Raw genomic sequence first — 25,673 nt, 5'->3', positions numbered from 1 at the left:
CCCCCGAAGAAACACAGAATACAGAAAGCAGTGGACATAGAAACACGCGGGGTAAGAAACATGCTTTACTTATCAGCATGTGGTCTTGAAAAACACACAATTGCACTTAAAAATCAATGCATGTCATTGCACTACATACAAAATGTTAAACCAAGGCTGCTTGGAACATTTGAGAGAGAAACAAGTTAGATGTGCATATTGGTTTCTTGGAAATAATTGCACTTATTTGATCAAAAATGCAGTAAAAACTGTAATATTGTGAAATATTAATAATGATAAATATGATTACTTATAAGTGTTTTTATATTCAAATGTCATTTATTCCTATGATGGCAAAGCTGAATTTTCATTAGCCATTATTCCAGTATTCAGTGTCAGTGTAAGATTAAAAAATAACAAAAAGAAAGAAATTACTACCTTTCTTTTGCATAAAATGTATCAAAAGTGGCAATAAAGACATTTATAACACTACACAAGTTTTTTTATTACTATTTTGTATTTCAAATAAATGCCGAATTACTTTTTTTTTCAATGACATTTATTCATTTAGCAGACGCTTTCATCCAAAGCGACTTACAAATGAGGAATACAAGAAGAAATTCATCATAAAGAGGCTAAATAAACACAAGAAGTGTTTGTAATACAAATTTTCAGACATTGTTTAGAACAGTACAAGCTAGAACAGGGAGGTACTAAGGACAAGTGAATCATATCAATATTTGAATCATTATCCCTCCACTACGCATTTTGCAATTTCAGCAGACCAAAATGTTTCTGGTCAAAGAATATATGATGTTGTGATATGGTATTATTGATTAATCTTACCTCAGAACAAACATTTTGTTTGTCTGTTGATCTTATTTCTGAAGGTGTGAGGAGGGGCCCCACTACTGTTTATGGTATGAATGATGTATCATATTTGTACTGTTTTCACATTGGACTTCAAGATGGTGTTATTTTTTTTCTTCATGATTTTGGGTAAAATTATAAATGTTTTTCTTTGTCCAGAAAATGATATACATGCTCCAAATCAAAGTTCTGCTGTGCAGCAGGGGCAACATCCTCAGAGAGGTGAATCATAATTTTTGGTTCTTGATTTATTGTATTACTTTACAAGATAAATAATGCAAATCTAATTTTGAAAAAAAACTAAAATCAGCATTCAGAGCTGCTCCTGAGCCAACTACAAGTCATCCTTCAGATGTAAAACCATATTATGGTAAGGCAATATTTGTGCTGGGAAAAACAGATTAGCTGTATGTGCTACAACTGAAATAACCCCAAAAATGTTTCTGAAAAATTTCAGTCAACCAGGCGGAGCTCTCCATTCCAGCAAATGCTGGCAAAAAACGGAAAAAACAAAAACGTAATTACTTTGCATTGTTCTTAAATGTCATTTATTTTGTATATTAATGAAGTTTTATTACATGGCACTTTTTCAGAACAATTATCACAGCCAAAAAAAAATTAATTGTGTTGTTTTCTTTCATTTCTCCGGCAGATTATCAGTTTAAAAATCCAATATACAGTGACTGAAGTGATCAGAAGTCAACGACAGAATCCAGTACCACAGAATCCAGAATACACATTTCAGACAGTTCAATATCTCAATAAATGCTGATGTTTAACATGGTTCATGGAAATCACATTCATTTAATTCAAATAATATCTGCTGTGTGACATACACAAATCATTGAATGAAAAACGAATGCTTCAGAATTATTATTATCCTCCTGCCTCCTTTGTTTTGCATTTTACAAACAGAAGTTGGTGCATTTTAATATTAGTTGGTCAGAAAACATACTGGTAAGAACATTCAGTTTGTCACAAGCTGACCTGTAAATTTTTTTTTTAATTTGTGAAATGTCTGAAATTCTAGTTTGCAGAAATTAGCAAGTACATTGTTGCTCACTTGTTTTCTGAACAAAATTAGTCATACAATTCTCTCTTTTAAATCACAATTCTTGTAAATCTACTTTATTGTGTTTATTTTGAACATACACAATATTATGCACATACACATTTTTAACTAACAGCTGCTAGTGAACAGCATTGAAAACCTGCAGGGAACGCAGCAGTGTAATGTCATCCTGTGCTGCAGGTGGCGCTAATGTGTTTTGTAAACCAACTGACTGCATGTAAACAAGTTGAAACAAGGTCTTCTGCGCCAAAATAACCTGCGATTGTGACTTATTATTATTCTGCTGAGCTTTTAGTAAACGCAAGAGGTGAAATATAAAGTTAAGCAACGTTAGGAAGTAGATAAATGGCGCATGAATGGTCATAGACATGTCAAAATCAGAGAAGAGCAGAGAAACAGAGAAGTATGAATGAAGAAAGCTGCCTATTTATCAGCACAAAGACAAACTCATTCAGGTTGTGAAGGAAAACACCTTCCTGATCGTAACAGGTGAAGCTGGTGCCAGGTGCCTCAGTACTTGTATAAAGCAGGTATGCAAGTACATGACCATTGAACTGGAATTGACAGGCATGTGTGTTGGATCTATTCCTCTTCTTCAGCATGTCTGTGTTTTTTTCTTCAGGCTTTTGCAGGATTGGTGTGACTCAGCCCAGGAGGGTTGCAGCCATCACTGTAGCCCAGAGGGTGTCCCATGAGATGGGGGTCTGGCTGGGTGAGGAGGTGGGATACCAAGTGCGCTTCGATGACTGTAAAGGTACGAGATTACACTCTTATTTAACACTTCAACATTTGTATCTCAGAAACAAAAGTACAAAAGCTGTAACTGGGGCAGTACCTTTTTAAAGTTATGCTTTTGTACATTTTTTTTACCCTTAAAGTGTGCCTATCAGTACCTTAAAGATACATATTAGTACCTAAATATTATATATTAGTACCTTTCGAATTGGTACCACCCCAGTGACAGCTTTTATTATTATAATTTTTTTTTTAACTTTAAAAAAAAAGTTTTGTAATATTCTATGCAGAAATTTCAATCAAATACACTACCATTCAGAAGTCTGGGGTTAGTACAATTTGTTCTTGAAAGAAATTAATACTTTGATTCAGCAAGGATGCATAAAATGGGTTAAAATGTATATTTATAATGTTAGTTCTTTTGAACTTTATGTACAATAAAGGCCCTGAAAAAAATGTTTAGCAGAAAAACATTTATATAATAGTAATAAGAAATTATTCTTGAGCAGCAAATCAACATATTAGAATTCAGAATATCAGATTTCTAAAGGATCATTTGACACTGAAGATTGGAGTAATGGCTGCCAAAAATTCAGCTTAGCTGTCACAGGAATAAATTACATTTAGTTATTAGTTAAATTGTTCATAATATTAATGCTTTACAGTATTTCTTTTTAGCCTTTTTGAGTGCACTTTTTCAAATAATATTAAAAAAGAATCTTACTAAACCCAAACATTTGAACGGAAGTGTACATTGTAATCCTCATTTCATCATCATATTTCATATTGTTGTTATTGACACTAAAGTCTGCATAATTTCACGGTAGTACAACAAATATTACCACAATGCATACAAATATTTAATATATATTAAAAAAAAATCATCTTTTCCATATTGTAGTACTGGGCCCGTATTCACAAAACATTTTATCTTACCACTAAGAGTTCTCCTAAATAGCAGTAAAAGTTTTTAGCTAAGAGTTTTCTCTTAAAACCTATTCACAAAGCTGCTGAGACAAACTTTTACTAAGGAACAGAGAGAAGTCTTAAAGGGTTAGTTCACCCAAAAATGAAAATTAGCCTGTGTTTTACTCACCCTCGAGGCATCCTAGGTGTATATGACTTTCTTCTTTCAGACGAATCCAATCGGAGTTATATTAAAAATGTTCCTGGCTATTCCAAGCTCTATCATTGCAGTCAGTGGGTGTTGCAGTTGAACAGTCCACAAGTCGTCAAATAAAGCTCGCGCATTCATAATAAAATGTGCCTCACACCGCTCAGGGGGTATGACAAAAACCGGAAGTGAGAGAAAAGTGTTTATTACGTTTGAAATATGGATATTTGTCTTATTCTTATTTCTATTTTTTAAATGACTCTCTCGCTCTCTCTGTATACTATTCTAACATATCAGGTAAATCCAACATCCCTTTTATTTTAAAGGTAAACCAGAAGGACAAAAGGAAGCAGAGATCAGACATAAAGAGATAGCAGCTTGTGCTGGCGGCTCCAGTGATTTCCTCATGCTGCTCTGTGTTTGAGCAGTGCAGAGCGAGGTAGACCATGACTGGCCAAATGACTAAATCCAGAACTCTTTATGGAAATCCACTGGCGAGCAGTGAAGTCAGCCTTCAGCATTGAGTCTCAGCTGAGGGAGATTCTTCTTCACCTGAAGCCGGTAATTGTTTTTCTATAATAGTATTTGCTTTTGCTATTATTTTGTGAATTCTTACGACTTGTTCTTGACTGTTTATGTAGCAGAAAGACTTTCCACATGAGACGTTTGAGGGCAGTCGGAGTGAACTGCTGCGGCAGTGCCTTTGCTTGGGTTATTTCACCAATGTAGCCAGGAGGTGAGTGCCACACTGTCATTTTATTACATAATAAGTATTTATTAAAGCCAGTATTAAAGCTGTTCTGTTTTCCTTAGAGCTATTGGGAAATCATTCTGCACCATGGATGGACATGGGTCCCGTGTTCTTATTCACCCCTCATCATGTGCAAGGAATTAATTAAAAATTAGATTTTTTTGTCATTATTTACTCACATTCATGTCATTTTTAAGCCTGTGTTGTATAATAGTTTTAACTAAACACTTGCTTTAACTTCTTTTATTCAGCTCTTTGGTCAAGAATTGCATCTGGATTGGATCATCTTCCATGACGTGTTGGTCACCTCACGGGTGTACTTGAGAACAGTTTGTCCCATCCGTTACGAGTGGGTAAAGGACCTGTTGCCGAAGCTGCATGAAATCGATGTCTATGAGTTGAGTAATGTCACTAGGGAAGAGGTAACTGATGAAGAGATGGCGCAGTGGGAGGAGAAAGAGGCAGCAAAAAGACAAGCAGGTGTGTTTGAAGAGGCTGAGCATTTTGATGTAGTTAAATTGTGTCATATTTTTGTAACACATTTTTTGGTTTTTAAACAGAAGTCACAGAGGATGAGGCAAAGAAGATGGAAAAGCGAAACGATGAAAGATCAAAGACAGAGGCTCGCACTCGCTATTTGGAGCGAAAACAGCATCGGCTGCAAAGAAAGGGCACATGAGAGGATCAAATATTCACCACAGATACTGCAGCTGCTGAATACAAATATGAAAGATTTTATAATCTCAGATTTCAGAACATAATCCGCGTTTACTGCCACAGCACTCTGGTCCCTGTGGATTTTGAATATGGCTTTTGAGTCATAACATGTAATAAACATTTTAAATCTTTTATGTAAATAAATTGTTTTTTTAAAAACTTTTGATACAGAGTGTTCTTTTTTAAATATGTTTAAAGTGTGGACAAAACATGAAACAAAACAGTTCCGCATCCAGTGCATTTGAGGGGAAGTTTTCATTTATCCCAATGACTTAAATCTTCGACTCGCTAATAAGATTTGTTAAGATTAGTTCAGTGGCTCTTTCCACAGGTTACCAATAGGAGGTGATGAGTCACTGAGTCTTTCACTTTCTGTTGAACACGATATTTTGAAGAATGTTGTTACCAAACAGCGTATATGGTAGCCATTGACTTCCATAGTATTTTTTTTCCCCATACTGTGGAAGTCAATGGCTACCGTCTACTGTTTGGTTAGTTACCAACCATTTTTTAAATATCTTCTTTTGTGTTCAACAGAAGAAAGAAACTTATACAGGTTTGTCCCAACTTGTGGGCGAGTAAATGATGACAATTTTCATTTTTGGGTGAATTATCCCGAGACACACCAAGCTGACATCAAAGAATTAGCACTGACGAAAGCTGGCTGTGTTGTCGCCTTGCTTCGCCTGGGACAAAAATTTGCACTTGAACACACCACAAAGATTATGGCCAATAGCAAACTTAAACATACGTTCTGTTCCTGCATGAGAAGAAATAACTCCATACTAGCAGGTGGCAGTAGCATCGCCTGCTTGATTAACAAAATCGCTGAAATCGCGAATGTCCTTCCGCCGCAAAATCCGCGCTGCTGCTTCCGGATTGTCAGACTGAGCTGTTTCCGCCGCCATTGCGCGTCTGAGCGATTCCCATCCGTGCTGAGAGGGGAGAAAAAACAATAACCATCTGGCGGATTGGCTTGACACGACGAAAACGCGACACTTGCATTCTCTGTCTAATAAAGCCAGCAGTCCTGCATTTGATCTGTTTTGAATCGGGGGTGTCCGCGGAGAGGAGGTCGTCGCTCGCTAAAGCTAGGCAGAAATTTTGCGAGGAGTCCGGCCGGGAGGATTGAGAACAGAAAGCCCAAACCATGGCTCAAATCCTGCCTATCCGCTTCCAGGAGCACCTGCAGGTGGGTTTTTACTACGGCTAAACCATACGAGACTCGTTCACGGCATTAACAATCGTTGGCTGTGCTGTTACAGAGGTGGCAGTGTTAGTTAGCTTTAGCGCTAGCTCAATGAATGACCTCCCATCCATTTCAATGGCTGTGTATCAAAAACTCAGCATCTTCGAACGGGCGAATTGAATGCGTGTGGAGTTAAAAAAAAAAACTGATGGATGTTCGAATTTAAAAGTTCGAAACCGCCGTTTAGACGGAAAATACTAGCTGTTCGAATCGAACGAGCTTATGAGGCTGGAAATATGCAGTCTGGGTTGGCAGGTCACTAGGTTTTTGGACACAGCCTATGCAGGTGGATGCAGCGATCGGGGAAGGATTAAACTAGCTTTATCAAGCTTACATACCTGATGTGATTGATTTTTTTCAAACTTATATTAAATGAGACATCACTAACAGGTTAAGTAAAAATATAATGACTATGTAATATGGTGCATATACTGTATTTAGGAGAATGCTCCTCTGTAGAGTTAGTTTTTCTGTCTAACAAACATGCTATGGACATTAAATGGCTTTCCTGAGGTAAATGTTATTTGACATTGTTTACAAGCTGTTTTATTGATGTCTTTTCACGGTTGAAACACTAAGCGATGAGACGTGAAACGAATTATGGTACTGTTTCTTTCAACATACCTTCTGATGTTCATTCATATTTTTTCATGCTATAACTAGTAGTAAAGAGGAAGAGATGCACGCTGTGTTGCCACATTAAAGGGCATCAAAATGACATTTAGTACTTGAATTTCATGATAAAATGGACAGAATTTGAGCTGAGACTTTAATATCGAAAATAAAGCACAAAGCTTATTGTTTTGAAAACGCATCAAATGAAAACTTTTACTACGGCTAAACCATACGAGACTCGTTCACGGCATTAACAATCGTTGGCTGTGCTGTTACAGAGGTGGCAGTGTTAGTTAGCTTTAGCGCTAGCTCAATGAATGACCTCCCATCCATTTCAATGGCTGTGTATCAAAAACTCAGCATCTTCGAACGGGCGAATTGAATGCGTGTGGAGTTAAAAAAAAAAACTGATGGATGTTCGAATTTAAAAGTTCGAAACCGCCGTTTAGACGGAAAATACTAGCTGTTCGAATCGAACGAGCTTATGAGGCTGGAAATATGCAGTCTGGGTTGGCAGGTCACTAGGTTTTTGGACACAGCCTATGCAGGTGGATGCAGCGATCGGGGAAGGATTAAACTAGCTTTATCAAGCTTACATACCTGATGTGATTGATTTTTTTCAAACTTATATTAAATGAGACATCACTAACAGGTTAAGTAAAAATATAATGACTATGTAATATGGTGCATATACTGTATTTAGGAGAATGCTCCTCTGTAGAGTTAGTTTTTCTGTCTAACAAACATGCTATGGACATTAAATGGCTTTCCTGAGGTAAATGTTATTTGACATTGTTTACAAGCTGTTTTATTGATGTCTTTTCACGGTTGAAACACTAAGCGATGAGACGTGAAACGAATTATGGTACTGTTTCTTTCAACATACCTTCTGATGTTCATTCATGTTTTTTCATGCTATAACTAGTAGTAAAGAGGAAGAGATGCACGCTGTGTTGCCACATTAAAGGGCATCAAAATGACATTTAGTACTTGAATTTCATGATAAAATGGACAGAATTTGAGCTGAGACTTTAATATCGAAAATAAAGCACAAAGCTTATTGTTTTGAAAACGCATCAAATGAAAACAGACTAAATGATTGATTTTGGAACTTGAGAATAAACATCGATTCATCAAAATAAAGATGGAGTAAAATCAATTATTTGATATTGTTAATCAGTCAATGCTGACTGATGCTGCCACTCTGCCTAACATTTTTAGTGAACTGTCCCTTTAAATAATCTAACATTTAGGATAGTGTATATATGTATAGATGGTGTTTATCAACATTAATGTGTGATACATAGATGGATAAATAAGATTTTAATGCTAATTCATGGATATTTGTTGTTTTCATGACTTAAATTCCAGTTGCTGGAGCATTAATGTAATGAACCGGCCTGACTAGAGTCATAACAGTGTATTGTGTCATTGCACAGGTGCATCACAGTGGGGGAGGATGATGGGGCTTGTGAGATTGTGACCATAGATCCCTATTTTTTATTTCAAAACGTCCCATAAATATTGAAATAGACTTGCAGCAGACACATTTATGACCTCCAGGCAGTGTATTAAAAAATAAAGCCAAGCTAGACAACATTTTGATGCCGAAATAAAAAAATACTAGTTCTGTATCTAACAATGGTAAATAATGCCTGTCCACCTCTTACAGCTCCAAAACCTGGGCATAAACCCAGCGAACATTGGGTTTAGCACCCTCACGATGGAGTCGGATAAGTTCATCTGCATCCGGGAGAAGGTGGGCGAACAGGCCCAGGTGGTGATCATCGACATGAGCGATCCAAATACGCCCATCCGCAGGCCCATCTCTGCAGACAGTGCCATCATGAACCCAGCCAGCAAAGTCATTGCTCTTAAAGGTAAGACACAGGGACATTAAAGACATTTGAAAAGTGGGGGGACACATTAAGGCATGGATTTTTGAAATGTAAAGATAATGTTTGGCATGAATATAGAAACTTCCATGAGTTTGAGTGTTCCTGCAACCCCCTCCCACCCCCTCAATATATAACATGACTACAATATCTTTAGCTGACTGTGTTTCCATCGAGACAGTTTAGTGTAACAGTGTATGACTTTTGTGATGTCAAATGACATAATTATTCTAAAATACCCTTCATAATTCCTACAAGTTTGTTCATATTCCCAGCCATCTCTGTCTCGTTACGTATTAAAGCCTCTTGCTGTAATTTTTTGGTTAAGAATAGCTTTTAAAATGCTCATTGGAAATGTCTTGCCGTCATAAATGCTTTGTCTGTTCTTGCTTGTTTTTGTTCTTTTTTATTTTTTGTTTCTTACTGCTTTCTTATGTTTGCAGACGGTGAGTTCAATTTCATCTATCCTGAGTTGTGGGATTTTGAATTGTGAAATGTGGGGTCAATCTGAATGCCTTTGTTGAATGATAGGTTAGCCATGTAAGGAGGGGGCTGGGATTGTGTAATGTGCATGTAACATGACAACAGCCTGTTTTATTTTTCTTGTTTAGTGTAAAATTAAATACATTTTGTTGTTGTTAGACAAAACAACAATATTCAGCTCCTTTATAAATTTTTTTTTGGTTTGGCACTTGGCAGTATACTGTTAATTAGGGCTGGGCGATATAGCTAAAAAAAATGCATCAACGATATAATGTTTCATATCGTTCGGTATCGATAATTATTGACATTTTTTATAACCTTTTTTAAAACGAAGAGCAACAGAATTTTTTTTAAAATTTAACCACTGTATTTTTAAATTAACCCAATTTATTGGGACAAACAACAAATTTTTATTTTTTTAAAGTCAAACACACAATAAAAATTAAACAAATATCTAATTTCTAATGTTTTATATGCAGATTAAATGGGTTTTAAGGAAACTTTTGGCTTGTCTCCTGAGCCCACTGGAGGGCGCAAAATAAGTGCAGCACATTTAAATTGTCAAAGCAAGGAAATAAATGTCTATAAAAACCTGCATTATGTCTAAATTAACTCATATAATCAAATATAATTTTGTAAATTGCATAAACAATTATGAACAAAACAGCATTGTATTTATGCATTGCTTAATACAAAGAGCCGAATCGCCCATCACGCAGATTGCATTTAAAAACATAAGAGACGCAGTGAAAAGGAATAAACCTCCACAAATTTGCAACGTGTTTTCTAAAAGTTTAAACTGTTTTAACTTTGCATGGCTACATCTCTTGTGTGAGACGCGAGTGCAGCAGTCATATTTGTCTGTCTAAAAATGTGCTGAATATGCGTTCTGTGTGAATGGCTTGGTTACGGTTTTCACCTAATCAAGATCTTCTCCGCATTGAGCTTCTATATTTCTCTAATATTTTGAATGCATAACACAGCAGCGGCGCATCTCGTGGGCTAGACTAACAAAACATTAAAATGCAACAATGTCACTCACATCATCATCATCACTGCATCTCGTGCTCCACTGATGACGCTCCCTGACGCGCTCCCTGACCCACTCCTAACATTCAAATGCAAATGTTTATTTTAAATTCGACTAATATAATTTTTTTTATCCACAATCTCCTCATCGCAGGCACAGCACTCAATTCAGCATGTTCCTTTTTTGTGTGTACTGTCTGCGTCACTCATAGCACGTGCTTATATCGTGCACTATATCGAACATTTTTTATATCGTTATCGAAGAAGATGTACCGTCGATAAATACTGGTACCGTTTTATCGCCCAGGCCTACTGTTAATGCAATGCAAAGGTGTAATATGATTGTAAACTGATAGATTTGCAAGGCAACTTTCTAGATATATTTCACTCTGCAACTCAACTGTAAGAATGAGAAGGTGAATTATGACCTTGAAAGTAGTGAGATAAACTGAATATTGTCTTATTTGCAGTAATGATTTGTATATGATTATAGTGATTTTAGAAATGAGCATTCAAAAGTTTGGGGTCAGTAAGATTTATATATATATATAAACAATACTTTGATTCATTAAGGATGCATTAAATTAGCTAAAAGTCACAACAGAGACATTTATAATTTTACAAAATGCTGTTTGTTTTTCAACTTTATATTTATCAAAGAAACCTGAAAAATACACATTTAAGCAGTACAACTGTTTTCAACATTGATGCTAATAAGACATGTTTCTTGAGCAGCAAATCTATTAGAATGATTTCTGAAGGATCATGTGATACTGAAGACTGGAGTAATGATGCTGAAAATTCAGCTTTGCATCACAGGAATAAATTACATTTCAAAATACATTACAATAGAAAACAGCTATTTTAAATTGGTATAATATTTTAAATTTTTTTACTGTATTTTAAATAAATAAATGCAGCATTGATAAGCGTAAGAAACATCTTTGGAAAAACATAAAACATTTTTACTGACCCCAAACTTGGAATTGTATACTGAGTGCAGAAATGTATTTTTTTAAGCCTTGAGTTTCAATAATATATGCATTTGTTAGTAATATTCAGAATTGTTAGGTGTTTCCCCCTCATAACATTGTTACATGTAAGGCCAGATGTTTTTTTTTTTTTTAATCAGTTACTAACAGGGGTTAACAGAAATTAAAGAAAATATAAGGTAACCCCCAAAAAAATTTGGACACTTGCAACTTTACTCAGTGGACAGAAAGGTGTCGCAGCCGATCGAAGGCCATGCTGCTGGATTTGCTCAGTTTAAAATGGAGGGAAATGCTGAGGAATCCACACTTTTCTGCTTTGCTGTTCGGGGACAAGCTGGAGGAAAGGTCTAGTTATTTTTTTTAAATGAACGTCCGTGTGGAAATAAATAGTAATTATGTCTTTGCATCGAAACGGTTGTACATTTAATGTCACTCGTGTATTTTTGTCCCCACTGTAGTTGCACATTATTGAGGTTGGAACACCTCCGTCAGGTAATCAACCCTTTCCAAAGAAAGCAGTCGACGTGTTTTTCCCACCAGAGGCCCAGAACGATTTTCCGGTTGCAATGCAGGTATTCGTAGTTTGGAATATTTAATGAATATTATAAAAATGTGTCTGTTGAAGCGTTAGGTTTATGTAGAAGACACACTCCTTTCTTGTCTTCTTCTAGATAAGCGCCAAGCATGATGTTGTTTTTCTCATCACCAAATATGGCTACATCCACCTGTATGACCTTGAGATGGGCACCTGCATCTACATGAACAGGATCAGTGGAGAGACCATTTTTGTCACCGCTTCTCATGAAGCCACATCTGGCATTATTGGCGTGAACCGGAAGGGACAGGTACCGACTGCTTTACCTGCTGTTATTGCAGACAGAAAGAAGAAAGTGGTGCATTGGCTTTGTTTTCGCTTGTTGGAGCAGCTGAGCTAGTTCCAGACAGACACCAGGGGTTTGTTTCCGTATAGTTAGTCTGTGCAACTACTCAAGTCTACTGTAACAGGATGCCATCAGTTGATTAATTATTTTGGAGCTTAGACCCAAGAGTCATTAAATATGCAGAGAGAGCACAGAAATGTGATCCCTGCTCATTGTTACTCTCCCATTTGTTTTCCCCCTCCTTATTAAAGAAACCACAAAATCAAACCACAAAACTGTCAGTCCACACTATGGTGGGATGATATATTGAATGTTCACAATGTATTTGTTTTGATTTAGCTGGCAATATAAAATGAAGCAACACAATTTTCAATGTGTTTCCTGAAGATCATGTCATTATCTATCTACAGTGCACAGCATAAATGAGTACACCCCCTCTGAAACTTAACAAATTCAGCAATTACTCTTTGCTTAGAAGACATGTTATGGTTTTTTAGCGATATAATATTCCAGCAAGTCTGCTTGATCAGTTACCAAAGAAGAATGTTAAAATTATTCAAGAAAATACAATTTTCTTATCAAAGTGATAAAATGTTGTGATGCAAAAATAAGTACACCTTCCTGAAAGTTACTAAAAAAAATAAATAAATTCTGGTGTAAGGTTAAGGCAAGTATTGATCAACAGGTAAGTATGTTGAACCAAAACTGTTAAAGGTAAGTCATTTCTTGATAATTAAGTGTTGTATGGCCCACTGAATCATACTCCGACTTAATGCTGACAACAATGAAACCACTTGAGAGAGAACTGTCAAGAGATTTATTTCTTGGCATAAAAGAGGACAATAGTACAACCAAATTATTGTTTTAAGTGTGAAAATATAGCCAAAGTAACACAGAAATTCAAAAACGATGGACTTGTGAAAAGGCCCCTGAAATAATCAGGTCTTCACTTTAAGCTTTCATTTAGTGATGAGTGAGTTTTTGCTAGAAAAAGAGCAGGAGAAACACTGTGAAAAAAGTGACGCTTTATCTCACAGAGTAAGATGCAGCATGCAGAAGTGACATGCATGGTTGTTTATCCACACCAGAACTACCGACTGTAGCCAAAGCACAATAAACTCATTTAGCTTTTTCCAAAGCCCATATTTACAAAATATAGACTTCTGGGAATCCATACTCTGGTCTCATGAGATCAATTCAATCATTTCAGATCTAACAGCATCCAACATGTTCTGGTGTTGCTAGAGGAGGAGTACAGAGAGAAGTGCCTGGTTCCCACAGTGACGTTCAGTGGTAGTAAAGCTTTTATATAGGGATGTATGAGTGCTGAAGGTGTGAGGGAGTTGTGCTTTATCAACGCTGTCATGAATTCACACACCACTGTGTGATGTAACACAAAAACCTGAAACTGAAGATACTACCCTCTTCTCATTCCCTGCATTGTTGTGCATTTTTTTTAAACATGACAATGAAGATATTAATTCTCCTGAGTTGAAAATCCTTCAGTGGACATGTATTTCACTCAATCTTAACACTCTTGAGCTGCTGTGAGAGATTCTGTAGAGACGAGCTGAGTAAAACTCCCCATTAAAGACCAGAGCATTTAAGGAGGTCGTCCTCCAAGAGTTAAACGGCACAGATGTGAAAATTTGTCATGAACTTGTACACTCAGTGCCAAGAAGTGTCAGAGCAGTGTACTTAGAGTTATGGAGGACATATTAAGTTCTAGAATATTACACTTGGTTGAATTAAATCTAGGTTGTACTTAATTTTGCAATCCTTCATTTAAACAAAAAACTAAGTTTCTTATTTTACAGATATTAATGGCATGTATTTCTCTGTTTTTATTAAGAATGTTTAATACATTTCAATTTTGCCATCTTTCTATGAATTATATTAGTGATCATTAAGAAAATACATCTTTTATATTTAATCACAGGGGGTGTACTCATTTATGCTGTGCACTGTATCTATCTATCTGAAAAAATAGGTTTGAAATAGGTTTTTGCCAGGAAAATAACCAAAGAAGCGGGCATGACATTAATAATCAAATAAACAATATTTTTTCTCATGATTCATAAGTTAAGCAGTGGTTTAATAATATTTCTATTTCAAACTGAAGTATGTGTTAGAGTTGATAAGTTTGAATCATTTCCATGAATCGATTCAAAATTGCTCATTGCAGGTCATTTCATATTACTATATTTTATATATTTTTAAATGAAATTAAAGGTAGGTAATGTAAAAATATAGGTAAATGTAGGTGATGCTTTATATGTATTATATTGTTGAATATAATGAAAATGGTAAATATAAGTTTTGTTTTATTCTAACTCCATCTTTGTGTGCCTGTGGTCCATAATACATTAGGATGCTGTAGCTGAAGGAATCCCTGTAAATAACAGCGTTTGTTGATCCATCGTCACGTATAGTGAGAACAGCGTGTGCTGCTCAGTAGGAGGAAGAGACGGCCGCTGTAATCCTCTTACTGTAGTCTGCGGTGTGTTTGCTCTGCTTCAGTCGCTGACTGATGACCAGCTCTGTCACAGGCCGTGCTGCAGACTTTAAGTATATAATGGGATACCGGCCCATTCATTTATGTATTTACCCTGAGGGTCGCTTTAGATGCTTCATGGGTCCAGATCAGCATCATTTGGAGCCAATCAGTGCATTATTAGGTGCTCATGAATAGAGATTAGCCAGATTTAGCACTAATGTGGTAATGGAACAGATTATGGGTTGGCACACAGAGATTAGTTTATTTGAGAAAGACAAACAAACTTCACAACAAGCATTACTGATGCTAAAAAGATGCATAATAAACAGAAAGGGAGATCAGAGTTGGCTTATATGTTATGGGACTGGTGAAGCCTGACAGAATATTAAACATGGGCAACTAGGGTTGTGCTGCCACGATTTCAGTAGTTGGTATAAATACCTGTGAAATTTGAGTTTTTACACCACTAGCAACTAAAATGTTGAACAGTCTTTCATAAGTAAATTTAATATTCAAAAAATTAAATGAAGTTTAAGTTTTGAAGTTTTTCCCTTTATCGCTAAAAAAACTGAAAAAAAAACAAATTAAACAAACAGTTCTTGAAATTTTCAGGTATATATTTGTATCAAGTATAAATTCTGGAGGGGGGAAAATATAAATAAATAAATATATATATATATATATATACAGGGGGTACGGAAAGTATTCAGACCCTATTAAATTTTTCACTCTTTGTTATATTGCAGCCATTTGCTAAAATCATTTATATAATATAAATTATATGAATATAAATATATGCATGTAAATATTTTCAAAATATGTACTGTATGTGTATTTATATATACATAAAAAATATTCACAGTACACACAAATATTCTGTAAACACAAACTTTTATTTTGGATGCGATTAATCATTTGACAGTACTAATATATATGTATATATATTAGAGCCCAACCGATATATAGTTTTGCCGATATTATCGGCTGAAATGAGCCTGTCGCAGATATATCGGTATCGGCGAATATGCCGCTGATATGAATTTTTTTTTACAGAACATATAACGCAGATTAAATGCTTCTGAATGGTGTAATTACTTAGTTTGTCAAGCAGGGCACATTCTATTGTTTGCTACTGGCGACCCAGGTCAGTGTAGTGTAGAGATGCGCGGATTAGCTCAAACTTCACCCAAGTCCGCTGCTTCAAATTATCCGGCCGCCACCCACCCGCACCTATATTTGATCGTCACATTACAATGATTCTAATTCTTAGTTTTGCATGATGAATGTATGGTTAATTTTTTAACAGCAGATTCAGTGACGTTAGAGACTAGAGCTGATCTGCGGATCACGGCACGCATCTGTGGTGCATTAAAGCCAGCGTTACAGCCACCAGAGCTAATCGCTGCCACTTAGTCAATGCTGGTGTTTATACCGGCCGCGCCGTTGCCCAGAACTCATGCTTATCACATCGGTCACATCGCGCGGTGCGACAAAATACAATATAATTTCTATTGTATTTTGTCACGCCATGCCACTCGCGTCCGGTGTAGAATAGAACCCATTATAATCAGTGATGTTGTCTACACTGCATGCAGTAAACTGATGCCCCGTTCTATTTATGACGTGCTGACACAAAGTTCAAATGATTTTCAGTGGTCACTTTGTCGCGTTCTGTTGCAGTGCAGACACGGTGTCAGCACAGTTTGTCAGTACAGTCAGTAACGTAGCAGATTGAAAAGTTAGTATCTTTCTGCAGTACAATAGACGGCAGTGCGGTGGTGGCTTGAGTCTGTTGAATGGTGATTTAACGCTACGTTGTCACCTAGTTGGAAAGACTCAGTGTTAAGTAAATAAACAACAATGTCCCCATCTTTTACTCTCACAATGAGCTTATCATATTCGTTTGCTACATTAGTAGGGCCCTATGATTTCCGCGATGCAGAAAACATGGACGGAATCGCGGAATGAATAAAAAACGGAATTTACTGTATAAAAACGGAATTTACTGTATAGCGCGGAATTTCATGGAATTTGTCTTATTTTTGATGAATAAATCAAAAACAGGTCAGTACATATATATATATATAGACTGTCTGTGAATATTAAACTGCAAAAATACTTATTTAAATACGAATGTTCTGCATGTTCATTTGATTACCAGAAAATACACTACACAGAATTTGTGAAAAAAATATTCATTATTATTATTATTTATTCGTTTTGGATGTTTACATTTGGAAAAGCTGTGCTTCCTGCATAAACCTGCCCCTGTTGGTTTGGCAGTAGCTTGCTTGCCCTACACAGTTACCTTGTTTAATTCAATAACTTAATTCAAGTTATATATATTTTGTTCTATTTGTGTTATTTAAGTCATTTATAATAAGTGAAGTGAAGTTTACTGTTAAGTGCACTGATGTCTGACTCATTTTGAATAATAAGGTGTATTGTTAAATTGTTAAATACCCTGCCTCCACTACATAGGCCTATGTTTGGCACATCATTATAAGTGTTTGATCACCACATTTATTTGTTGTCATTGCAAAAAATTTGTTTATGTATATATATTCTGTTTATGTAGGCTATATACTGTATTCTATATACAGTACCAGTCAAAAGTTTGGGCACACGAATGGGAAGTGTGTCCAAACCTTGACTATACTGTACTATAATATAGCATACACATAAAGAATATCGGCCGATATATCGATATCGGTCCTTTTTTACTCTCTAATATCGGTATCGGCATCGGCCCCCAAAAAACCCATATCGGTCGGGCTCTAATGTATATTTCATTAATGAAAAACAGTATCACACATAACAGTACAACTGTATTTAACATTGATAATAATAAATATTTCTTGAACACGAAATCAGATTTCTGAATGATCTTGTGACACTGAAGACTGGTGTAATGATGCTAAAAATTCAGCTTAGCATCATGGGAATAAATGACATTAAAATAGAAAGCAGTTATTTATTTTAAAAAGAAATTATGGATCCCAAAGTGTCATTCTGTTTAATGTGTAGTGTGAATTATGCTGTCAGTGTCTACATTCTGTGTCTGACACTATCATTGTTTCTCAGGTGCTTTCTGTGTGTGTGGAGGAAGAAAACATCATCCCTTACATAACTAACGTGCTGCAGAACCCTGATCTGGCCCTCAGGATGGCCGTCCGCAACAACTTGGCAGGTGCAGAGGAGCTCTTCGCCCGCAAATTCAACAACCTATTTGCTGGTGGCAACTACTCTGAAGCTGCCAAAGTGGCTGCCAATGCACCAAAGGTACAGCAGACTGCATCACACGACCTGACACCTCATTAGTCATTGTCAGGCAAATGTTGGGGTTTCTGATTGGCTGTTGGCTTCTTGCAGGGCATCCTGCGCACGTCAGACACCATCCGTCGGTTCCAGAGTGTTCCTGCCCAGCCCGGTCAGACGTCTCCCCTGCTGCAGTACTTTGGGATTCTGCTGGATCAGGGCCAGCTGAACAAGTTTGAGTCATTGGAGCTTTGCAGGCCCGTCCTGCAGCAAGGCCGCAAACAGCTCCTGGAGAAATGGCTAAAGGAAGACAAGGTATATCCTCTTCTGAATAAATATGTGACCCAAAGTTGTATTAAATTCAAATTACTTTATTGGCAATTGGCAAATAACAAAGCATCAATATAACAAAAGAGATAGATGGATAGATAGAAATAAAAAACTGCTAGTAATGATAATGGAAAATAACCAATAATAGTATGAAATAAAATGGACATGCTCTAGGTTTTGTAAAGCCATGGAAACTAGGAAATATCAGAGCATTATAATATTGTGTTTTTCAAGTATGGACAAAAAAATGGAAATTAATTGAGATGCACAGATTGCAATTTTCCTGGCAGATTCGGATTTCTGATTTTTTTAAAAAAGTGTGACCTGCTGATACTGATTTTTGCCGATTCTGGTTTTCTTTGAAGAACTGTAATTGACAGCATATACAAATAAAAATTTGTTTTAATGAATGAGACATTTAGTCATTCATTCAACTGATTCGTTCAAACGGCTGATTCATTCAGAAACGAGGCAAGTGACTGTCTTTATTGAATAGGTTACCGAATCATTAACTTACTCGATTTGTTAAAAAAATACATCATCATTCACCATTTACACGGAATGCAATAAAATCTGAAACGTTCTCGTGAAAATTTTTGGTGGCCAAGCTTCAGTGCTTCCCTAGTTATTTTTCTTATTGACGTTTTAATCAGACTTCTTGTCCGGTCGGGCAAGTAAAATTCTCTCTCACTTGCCCCTTTAAAAAATCTGCTTGTCCCAAACAAGCGTTAATCGAGCCCTGTGGTTCCTCCACAGTTTACTTGGGCTCTACACATATTACAAATTGCAAACTTTGTGTCTTCTTCACTCACAGAAGAACTTCCATGCCGATGACATGCAGATGTGAGCGTAAGTGTGACATCAAAATGGAACGGCTGGTCGCCGGTCCAGGCCGATCATGCGGAAAATCGGCTAATTCTGGTCCCTGGCCGGTTGATCGATGCATATCTAGAAATTACTAAAATTATGGAAAAGCCGTGGAAATTGCTTTGAAGAATTTACATTTTCTAGCTATGCTGTGCAGTAAAATATTTCATCTGTTGGATATTTAAATGTTTTAGAGTAAAAGTGATGCCTTTTCATTTGTTTTTTTTTAGGGGTTAGTTCACCCAAAAATGAAAATTGTGTAATTTACTCACCCTCATGTTCTTCCAAACCTGTATGACTTATTTCTTCTGCGGGACGTAAAATAAGATATTTTTAAGAACGTTAGTAGCTAAACAGTTTTGATTCCTGTTGACTTCAGTTTTATGGATAAAAATATAATGGAAATCAGCAGTACCTGAAACGGTTTAAATCATAAAGGTTTGGATTGGAACAATATGAGGGTGTGTAAATTCTGATAATTAAAATTTTTGGTGGTGGACTATCACTTTAACGAATCACATAGGCTGATTCACTAGCTAATCAGTCTTAATCAAAATGATTTTTAAAATCGTATTATTTTATCACGAACAACTGGAAAGGTCATAGAACCCCATGTGGAACCCCTTATATCTTTCCGACTAATGCAGTTTTTGTTATTTAATATTGTTACATAATGAAAACTGTCTGTTTTTGGTTCCTGCAGCTGGAGTGTTCTGAAGAGTTGGGTGATCTGGTGAAGTCTGTGGATCCAACTCTTGCACTTAGTGTTTATCTAAGGGCCAACGTTCCCAACAAAGTGATCCAGTGTTTCGCAGAGACCGGCCAGTTCCAGAAAATTGTACTGTATGCGAAAAAGGTGAGTTTAAATGCGTTTCCTTGCACTAAACATTTGCTGGTATTCGGTAATGCGAGATATCACGATAATGAATATGCACGATATTGTTATCGTGGGCACTTCAAAATACCATGATAATTATTTATTACAAATTATTCGGAATTTTGAATGCATTTTAAGAATACTTTTCCCACCAACTGGTCACAGTGCACAACACTGCTGTATGCTGCGTTAAAGACTGATGCGCTCTCTGATGTAAACAAGCACGGATGAGAAGCGCATGGTGGAGCGCATGAGAGACGCTCTGGATGAAAGCGCACATTCACTCTCCGACAGCAGTATTGCTTTATTGTATTTAAATGTTCAATTCTTTTTTGTTATAAGAAAAAAGTTATTAAACCTGTTATACTGGATTATGACAACGCTTTTTTGCAACTAAATTTCTATATCATGATAATACCGTATACTGTGATAAAAGCATTAGCAATTAATCGCAACATGAAATTCACTCACAGAAGAACTTCCATGCCGATGACATGCAGATGTGAGCGTAAGTGTGACATCAAAATGGAACGGCTGGTCGCCGGTCCAGGCCGATCATGCGGAAAATCGGCTAATTCTGGTCCCTGGCCGGTTGATCGATGCATATCTAGAAATTACTAAAATTATGGAAAAGCCGTGGAAATTGCTTTGAAGAATTTACATTTTCTAGCTATGCTGTGCAGTAAAATATTTCATCTGTTGGATATTTAAATGTTTTAGAGTAAAAGTGATGCCTTTTCATTTGTTTTTTTTTAGGGGTTAGTTCACCCAAAAATGAAAATTGTGTAATTTACTCACCCTCATGTTCTTCCAAACCTGTATGACTTATTTCTTCTGCGGGACGTAAAATAAGATATTTTTAAGAACGTTAGTAGCTAAACAGTTTTGATTCCTGTTGACTTCAGTTTTATGGATAAAAATATAATGGAAATCAGCAGTACCTGAAACGGTTTAAATCATAAAGGTTTGGATTGGAACAATATGAGGGTGTGTAAATTCTGATAATTAAAATTTTTGGTGGTGGACTATCACTTTAACGAATCACATAGGCTGATTCACTAGCTAATCAGTCTTAATCAAAATGATTTTTAAAATCGTATTATTTTATCACGAACAACTGGAAAGGTCATAGAAATGAATTTGTCAAAGTGTGGAACCCCTTATATCTTTCCGACTAATGCAGTTTTTGTTATTTAATATTGTTACATAATGAAAACTGTCTGTTTTTGGTTCCTGCAGCTGGAGTGTTCTGAAGAGTTGGGTGATCTGGTGAAGTCTGTGGATCCAACTCTTGCACTTAGTGTTTATCTAAGGGCCAACGTTCCCAACAAAGTGATCCAGTGTTTCGCAGAGACCGGCCAGTTCCAGAAAATTGTACTGTATGCGAAAAAGGTGAGTTTAAATGCGTTTCCTTGCACTAAACATTTGCTGGTATTCGGTAATGCGAGATATCACGATAATGAATATGCACGATATTGTTATCGTGGGCACTTCAAAATACCATGATAATTATTTATTACAAATTATTCGGAATTTTGAATGCATTTTAAGAATACTTTTCCCACCAACTGGTCACAGTGCACAACACTGCTGTATGCTGCGTTAAAGACTGATGCGCTCTCTGATGTAAACAAGCACGGATGAGAAGCGCATGGTGGAGCGCATGAGAGACGCTCTGGATGAAAGCGCACATTCACTCTCCGACAGCAGTATTGCTTTATTGTATTTAAATGTTCAATTCTTTTTTGTTATAAGAAAAAAGTTATTAAACCTGTTATACTGGATTATGACAACGCTTTTTTGCAACTAAATTTCTATATCATGATAATACCGTATACTGTGATAAAAGCATTAGCAATTAATCGCAACATGAAAATTTGATATCCCTACCTGGCACTAAATTTCACACTGCTCTGTAAACTGCTCTATTTGTGTGAGAGATTTAATATTTAAGCTCCATCCTCTAATGCATGGCCATCTGTGTGCAGGTTGGCTACACTCCAGACTGGATCTTCCTGTTGAGGAACGTCATGCGGATCAGTCCAGAACAAGGCCTGCAGTTCTCCCAAATGCTCGTTCAGGATGAGGAACCTCTGGCTGACATCACTCAGGTCTAATAGCGTTTTGTATTTCCTCAGTTGTATATCTTGTATTTATTTTTATTTGATACAAATTTGGACTGGATGAAAGCATTTCTGATGATAAAGTAGGTGAACTTTTAACAACAAATGAATTTGCTAATGTTTTTTGCTTATTCTACAGATTGTGGATGTGTTTATGGAGTATAACCTGATCCAGCAGTGCACTTCTTTCCTGTTGGATGCCCTGAAGAACAACCGCCCCACTGAAGGTCCTTTGCAGACTCGTCTGTTGGAGATGAACTTGATGCACGCCCCACAGGTGCTCACTACAAACATCAGCACCACGCACCTCCCTTTCTTTCCTATTTTGCAAAGTTTTGTATCATAACATGGTCTTTTTTTTGCCATATTCAGGTGGCAGATGCCATCCTGGGGAACCAGATGTTCACTCACTACGACCGGGCCCATGTGGCTCAGCTGTGTGAGAAGGCTGGTCTTCTACAGAGAGCTCTGGAGCACTACACTGACCTGTATGACATCAAACGGGCCGTGGTCCACACCCATCTGCTCAATCCAGAGGTATGTCCCACAATTTGCTTAAACTTTTGCACTCAATGTTACTGTATCATTCATTTGCATTTATTTGAATGGAACAAGACTCTTAAATGTTGATAGTTGTGTTCATGGCCATCAGTATTTTGGTGCTTTTGCTCTGATTGATGTAGTAATATGTTGTGCTCTGGTTGCAGTGGCTGGTGAACTTCTTCGGCGCTCTGTCGGTGGAGGACTCTCTGGAGTGTCTGAGAGCCATGCTTTCTGCTAACATCAGGCAGAACCTCCAGATCTGCGTCCAGGTGGCCTCCAAGTACCACGAGCAGCTCTCCACCCAGGCGCTAACAGAGCTCTTTGAGTCCTTCAAGAGCTTTGAGGGTAAGAATGCTGAAACACTTTCAGTGCACCATAACTGATTTTCCTGAAATTAGGGCAGGACAATATAGCTTTAAGGGATAAATCACCTTCAGTTGGTCCCCATTGACTTGTCCCCATTGACTTGAATAGTGTTTTTTTTTTTTCTTTCTATGGCAGTCAGTGGGGATCGGCAACGGAAGGTGAACTATCCCTTTGAAGTATTTTATCTCTTTTTTTGTTTGTTTATTTATTTATTTATTTTTTAAACAACATTCAGTGTGTACCTCCATATTTGTGTGTTTGGTCTGACTTGTCCTGATAATTTTAATAACAGTGCATTACTGTTTTTACAATAAAGTGCCACATGGACACTTACCTGAAAAAAGTTTAAACTAGGGATGCACCGATACCACTTTTTTCAGAACGAGTCCGATACCGATGCTTTCATTTTTGGTACTCGCCAATACGATATTTTTATTTTCTTTGCATTTGTAATGTTTTAAAAATATTGGGTACCCTTTAATTTTTGTTTGTTTCATATTTACAATTTAGTTTTAATCCAAATGATGCGTGTGCTAAATGAGCAAACAGCAGTCAAGATCATTCTCTGACTCTCTCTCTTTCTTTTTACTGACAAATAACTCTATTAACTTGTCTTTTGCATTGGTTTACTCACTTGCTTTAGTTTTGACATCTGACTGAACTGCAAACTTTCCAGTGATGTCTGTCAGAAAGGGATATTCGCTCGCACATCTGTGCCGCCGCGTGCTCAATCCACTCGCCGTGCTTTGCTTATCAGCTCGTGCACATCCGCTATACAGGCATGAATATTGAATGTTTAACGTTAGCTATATTAAATACATTGCCTACATGTACTTCATAGACATTCTTAATCTCTAATAAATCCATTCTACTCTGTTTGTTCTGTTGTCAGTGATGCTTTATCTGGACACAGCTCTGTTCACACGCTGTGTGTTGTATCGGCTTTTGGTATCAGAGCATTTTTTACGAGTACAGGAGTGTAGTATCGGGCCTGATACCAGTATAGTTTAATACAGTTGTTTTAAATTGATTACTTGATTTCCGTTTGAACTAAATCATGGAAATGAATACGATCTCATGAGCATGTGTGTTCGTGTGGCCTGCAGGTTTGTTCTACTTCCTGGGATCCATTGTGAACTTCAGCCAGGATCCAGAGGTTCACTTCAAATATATCCAGGCTGCTTGTAAAACTGGTCAAATCAAAGAAGTGGAGAGAATCTGCAGAGAGAGCAACTGTTACGATCCTGAGCGTGTAAAGAATTTCCTCAAGGTATGACTCCTGAAGGGCTCTTGAATTTGTTTAGGCTTTTAACAAGCATCTTGAAATGAAAAAGTTAATTATGCTATTAAGAACAATTTACCTTGTCTTTAACAGGAAGCAAAACTGACTGACCAGCTGCCCCTCATCATTGTGTGTGACCGCTTTGACTTTGTCCATGACCTTGTGCTCTACTTGTACCGCAACAACCTGCAGAAGTACATCGAGATCTATGTTCAGAAGGTACTTGAGACATGATTGCAGCAACTCTTGTGATTCTCAAGTGATCATCTCTGCTCTCGGTGTGGCGTTTCTGTAGCAGTGGCTGATTGAGCGATTAACTGGTTTTGTCAGGTGAACCCCAGCCGTTTACCCGTGGTGATTGGAGGGCTGCTGGACGTGGACTGCTCTGAGGACGTCATTAAGAACCTCATTCTGGTGGTCAGAGGCCAGTTCTCTACTGATGAGCTTGTGGCTGAGGTGGAGAAAAGAAACAGGTGCATACTGTTGGCCAATATAATGCAGATAAACGGAGTCATGATGCAATTTTAATTGTTCTAAATAAGTAAAATATTTAACAATGTTCATGTAAATATAGAAAGTGTTTCCTTGTTGTGATCCATTGACAAGTAATTTTTGAATATACACCTAAATAATGTACAATTTACACTACTGCCTAAAAGTTTTTGGTTTATTACTTTTTTGTTTGTTCTTTAAGAAATTAATATTGTTATTCAGCAAAGATGCTTTCAATTGATCAAAAGTGACGGTAACAGTTTACACCAGAGCATGTGAGCGAAGTGGAGCGGTGTGACACTCCGCTACGTTTTCCGCTCTATGGACGTGCGCTCTGCTCAGTCGCTCTAACCGCACAAGCAAGCGCTCCGTTAATATTCCGCTCACGCTCACCGTGAACCAATTCCCGCTCAGATCCCGCTCCCACATAAAATTTCTCTAGTAGGCCTAATTGTTTACTGTTTGTAACGAAATTCTTGGATTATTGTCTAAAATTAAGCATGCTGATCAATAGCAATTATCATGTTTCAGAGCGAAATTCTTACATTCTTAATTTTATTAATTGTAATGTATTAATTAAAATGTATTAAATATATGAATCTAACCTTAGCAAACCTACCTAAAATGCAAAAACTGAAAAAGTGTATTTGATTTTC

The 25,673-nt window shown here is 36.9% G+C and overlaps 2 protein-coding genes and 1 pseudogene across 2 annotated transcripts in view; all 3 read left to right on the top strand.

Moving 5' to 3' along the window:
• LOC107582634 (uncharacterized) overlaps positions 1-1,639 on the top strand; it is a 4,266-nt gene extending 2,627 nt beyond the window's left edge. Inside the window, exons 4-9 of the mRNA XM_016268548.1 lie at positions 1-51; positions 870-899; positions 1,009-1,071; positions 1,160-1,219; positions 1,307-1,366; positions 1,502-1,639. Coding sequence (XP_016124034.1) covers positions 1-51; positions 870-899; positions 1,009-1,071; positions 1,160-1,219; positions 1,307-1,366; positions 1,502-1,536 — 299 coding nt within the window. The 3' untranslated portion in view covers positions 1,537-1,639. The remainder of the gene's footprint in view (positions 52-869; positions 900-1,008; positions 1,072-1,159; positions 1,220-1,306; positions 1,367-1,501) is intronic.
• A 403-nt stretch (positions 1,640-2,042) lies between these two features.
• LOC107582586 (probable ATP-dependent RNA helicase DHX40) lies at positions 2,043-5,303 on the top strand (annotated as a pseudogene).
• Positions 5,304-6,047: 744 nt separating this feature from the next.
• LOC107582632 (clathrin heavy chain 1-like) overlaps positions 6,048-25,673 on the top strand; it is a 40,596-nt gene continuing 20,970 nt past the window's right edge. Inside the window, exons 1-15 of the mRNA XM_016268546.1 lie at positions 6,048-6,430; positions 8,775-8,987; positions 11,697-11,846; positions 11,960-12,073; positions 12,173-12,346; positions 17,964-18,161; positions 18,252-18,452; positions 20,038-20,190; positions 22,200-22,322; positions 22,474-22,611; positions 22,707-22,871; positions 23,042-23,222; positions 24,350-24,513; positions 24,619-24,744; positions 24,856-24,998. Of these exons, the coding sequence (XP_016124032.1) occupies positions 6,389-6,430; positions 8,775-8,987; positions 11,697-11,846; positions 11,960-12,073; positions 12,173-12,346; positions 17,964-18,161; positions 18,252-18,452; positions 20,038-20,190; positions 22,200-22,322; positions 22,474-22,611; positions 22,707-22,871; positions 23,042-23,222; positions 24,350-24,513; positions 24,619-24,744; positions 24,856-24,998 (2,285 nt within the window). The 5' untranslated portion in view covers positions 6,048-6,388. The remainder of the gene's footprint in view (positions 6,431-8,774; positions 8,988-11,696; positions 11,847-11,959; positions 12,074-12,172; positions 12,347-17,963; positions 18,162-18,251; positions 18,453-20,037; positions 20,191-22,199; positions 22,323-22,473; positions 22,612-22,706; positions 22,872-23,041; positions 23,223-24,349; positions 24,514-24,618; positions 24,745-24,855; positions 24,999-25,673) is intronic.

Source organism: Sinocyclocheilus grahami, unplaced genomic scaffold, assembly GCF_001515645.1.
Source record: "Sinocyclocheilus grahami isolate Dianchi unplaced genomic scaffold, SAMN03320097.WGS_v1.1 scaffold46.1, whole genome shotgun sequence".
Taxonomy (NCBI): Eukaryota; Metazoa; Chordata; class Actinopteri; order Cypriniformes; family Cyprinidae; genus Sinocyclocheilus; species Sinocyclocheilus grahami.
The sequence above is the reverse complement of the archived record's forward strand: the minus strand, read 5'-3'. Positions and strand labels throughout refer to the sequence as shown.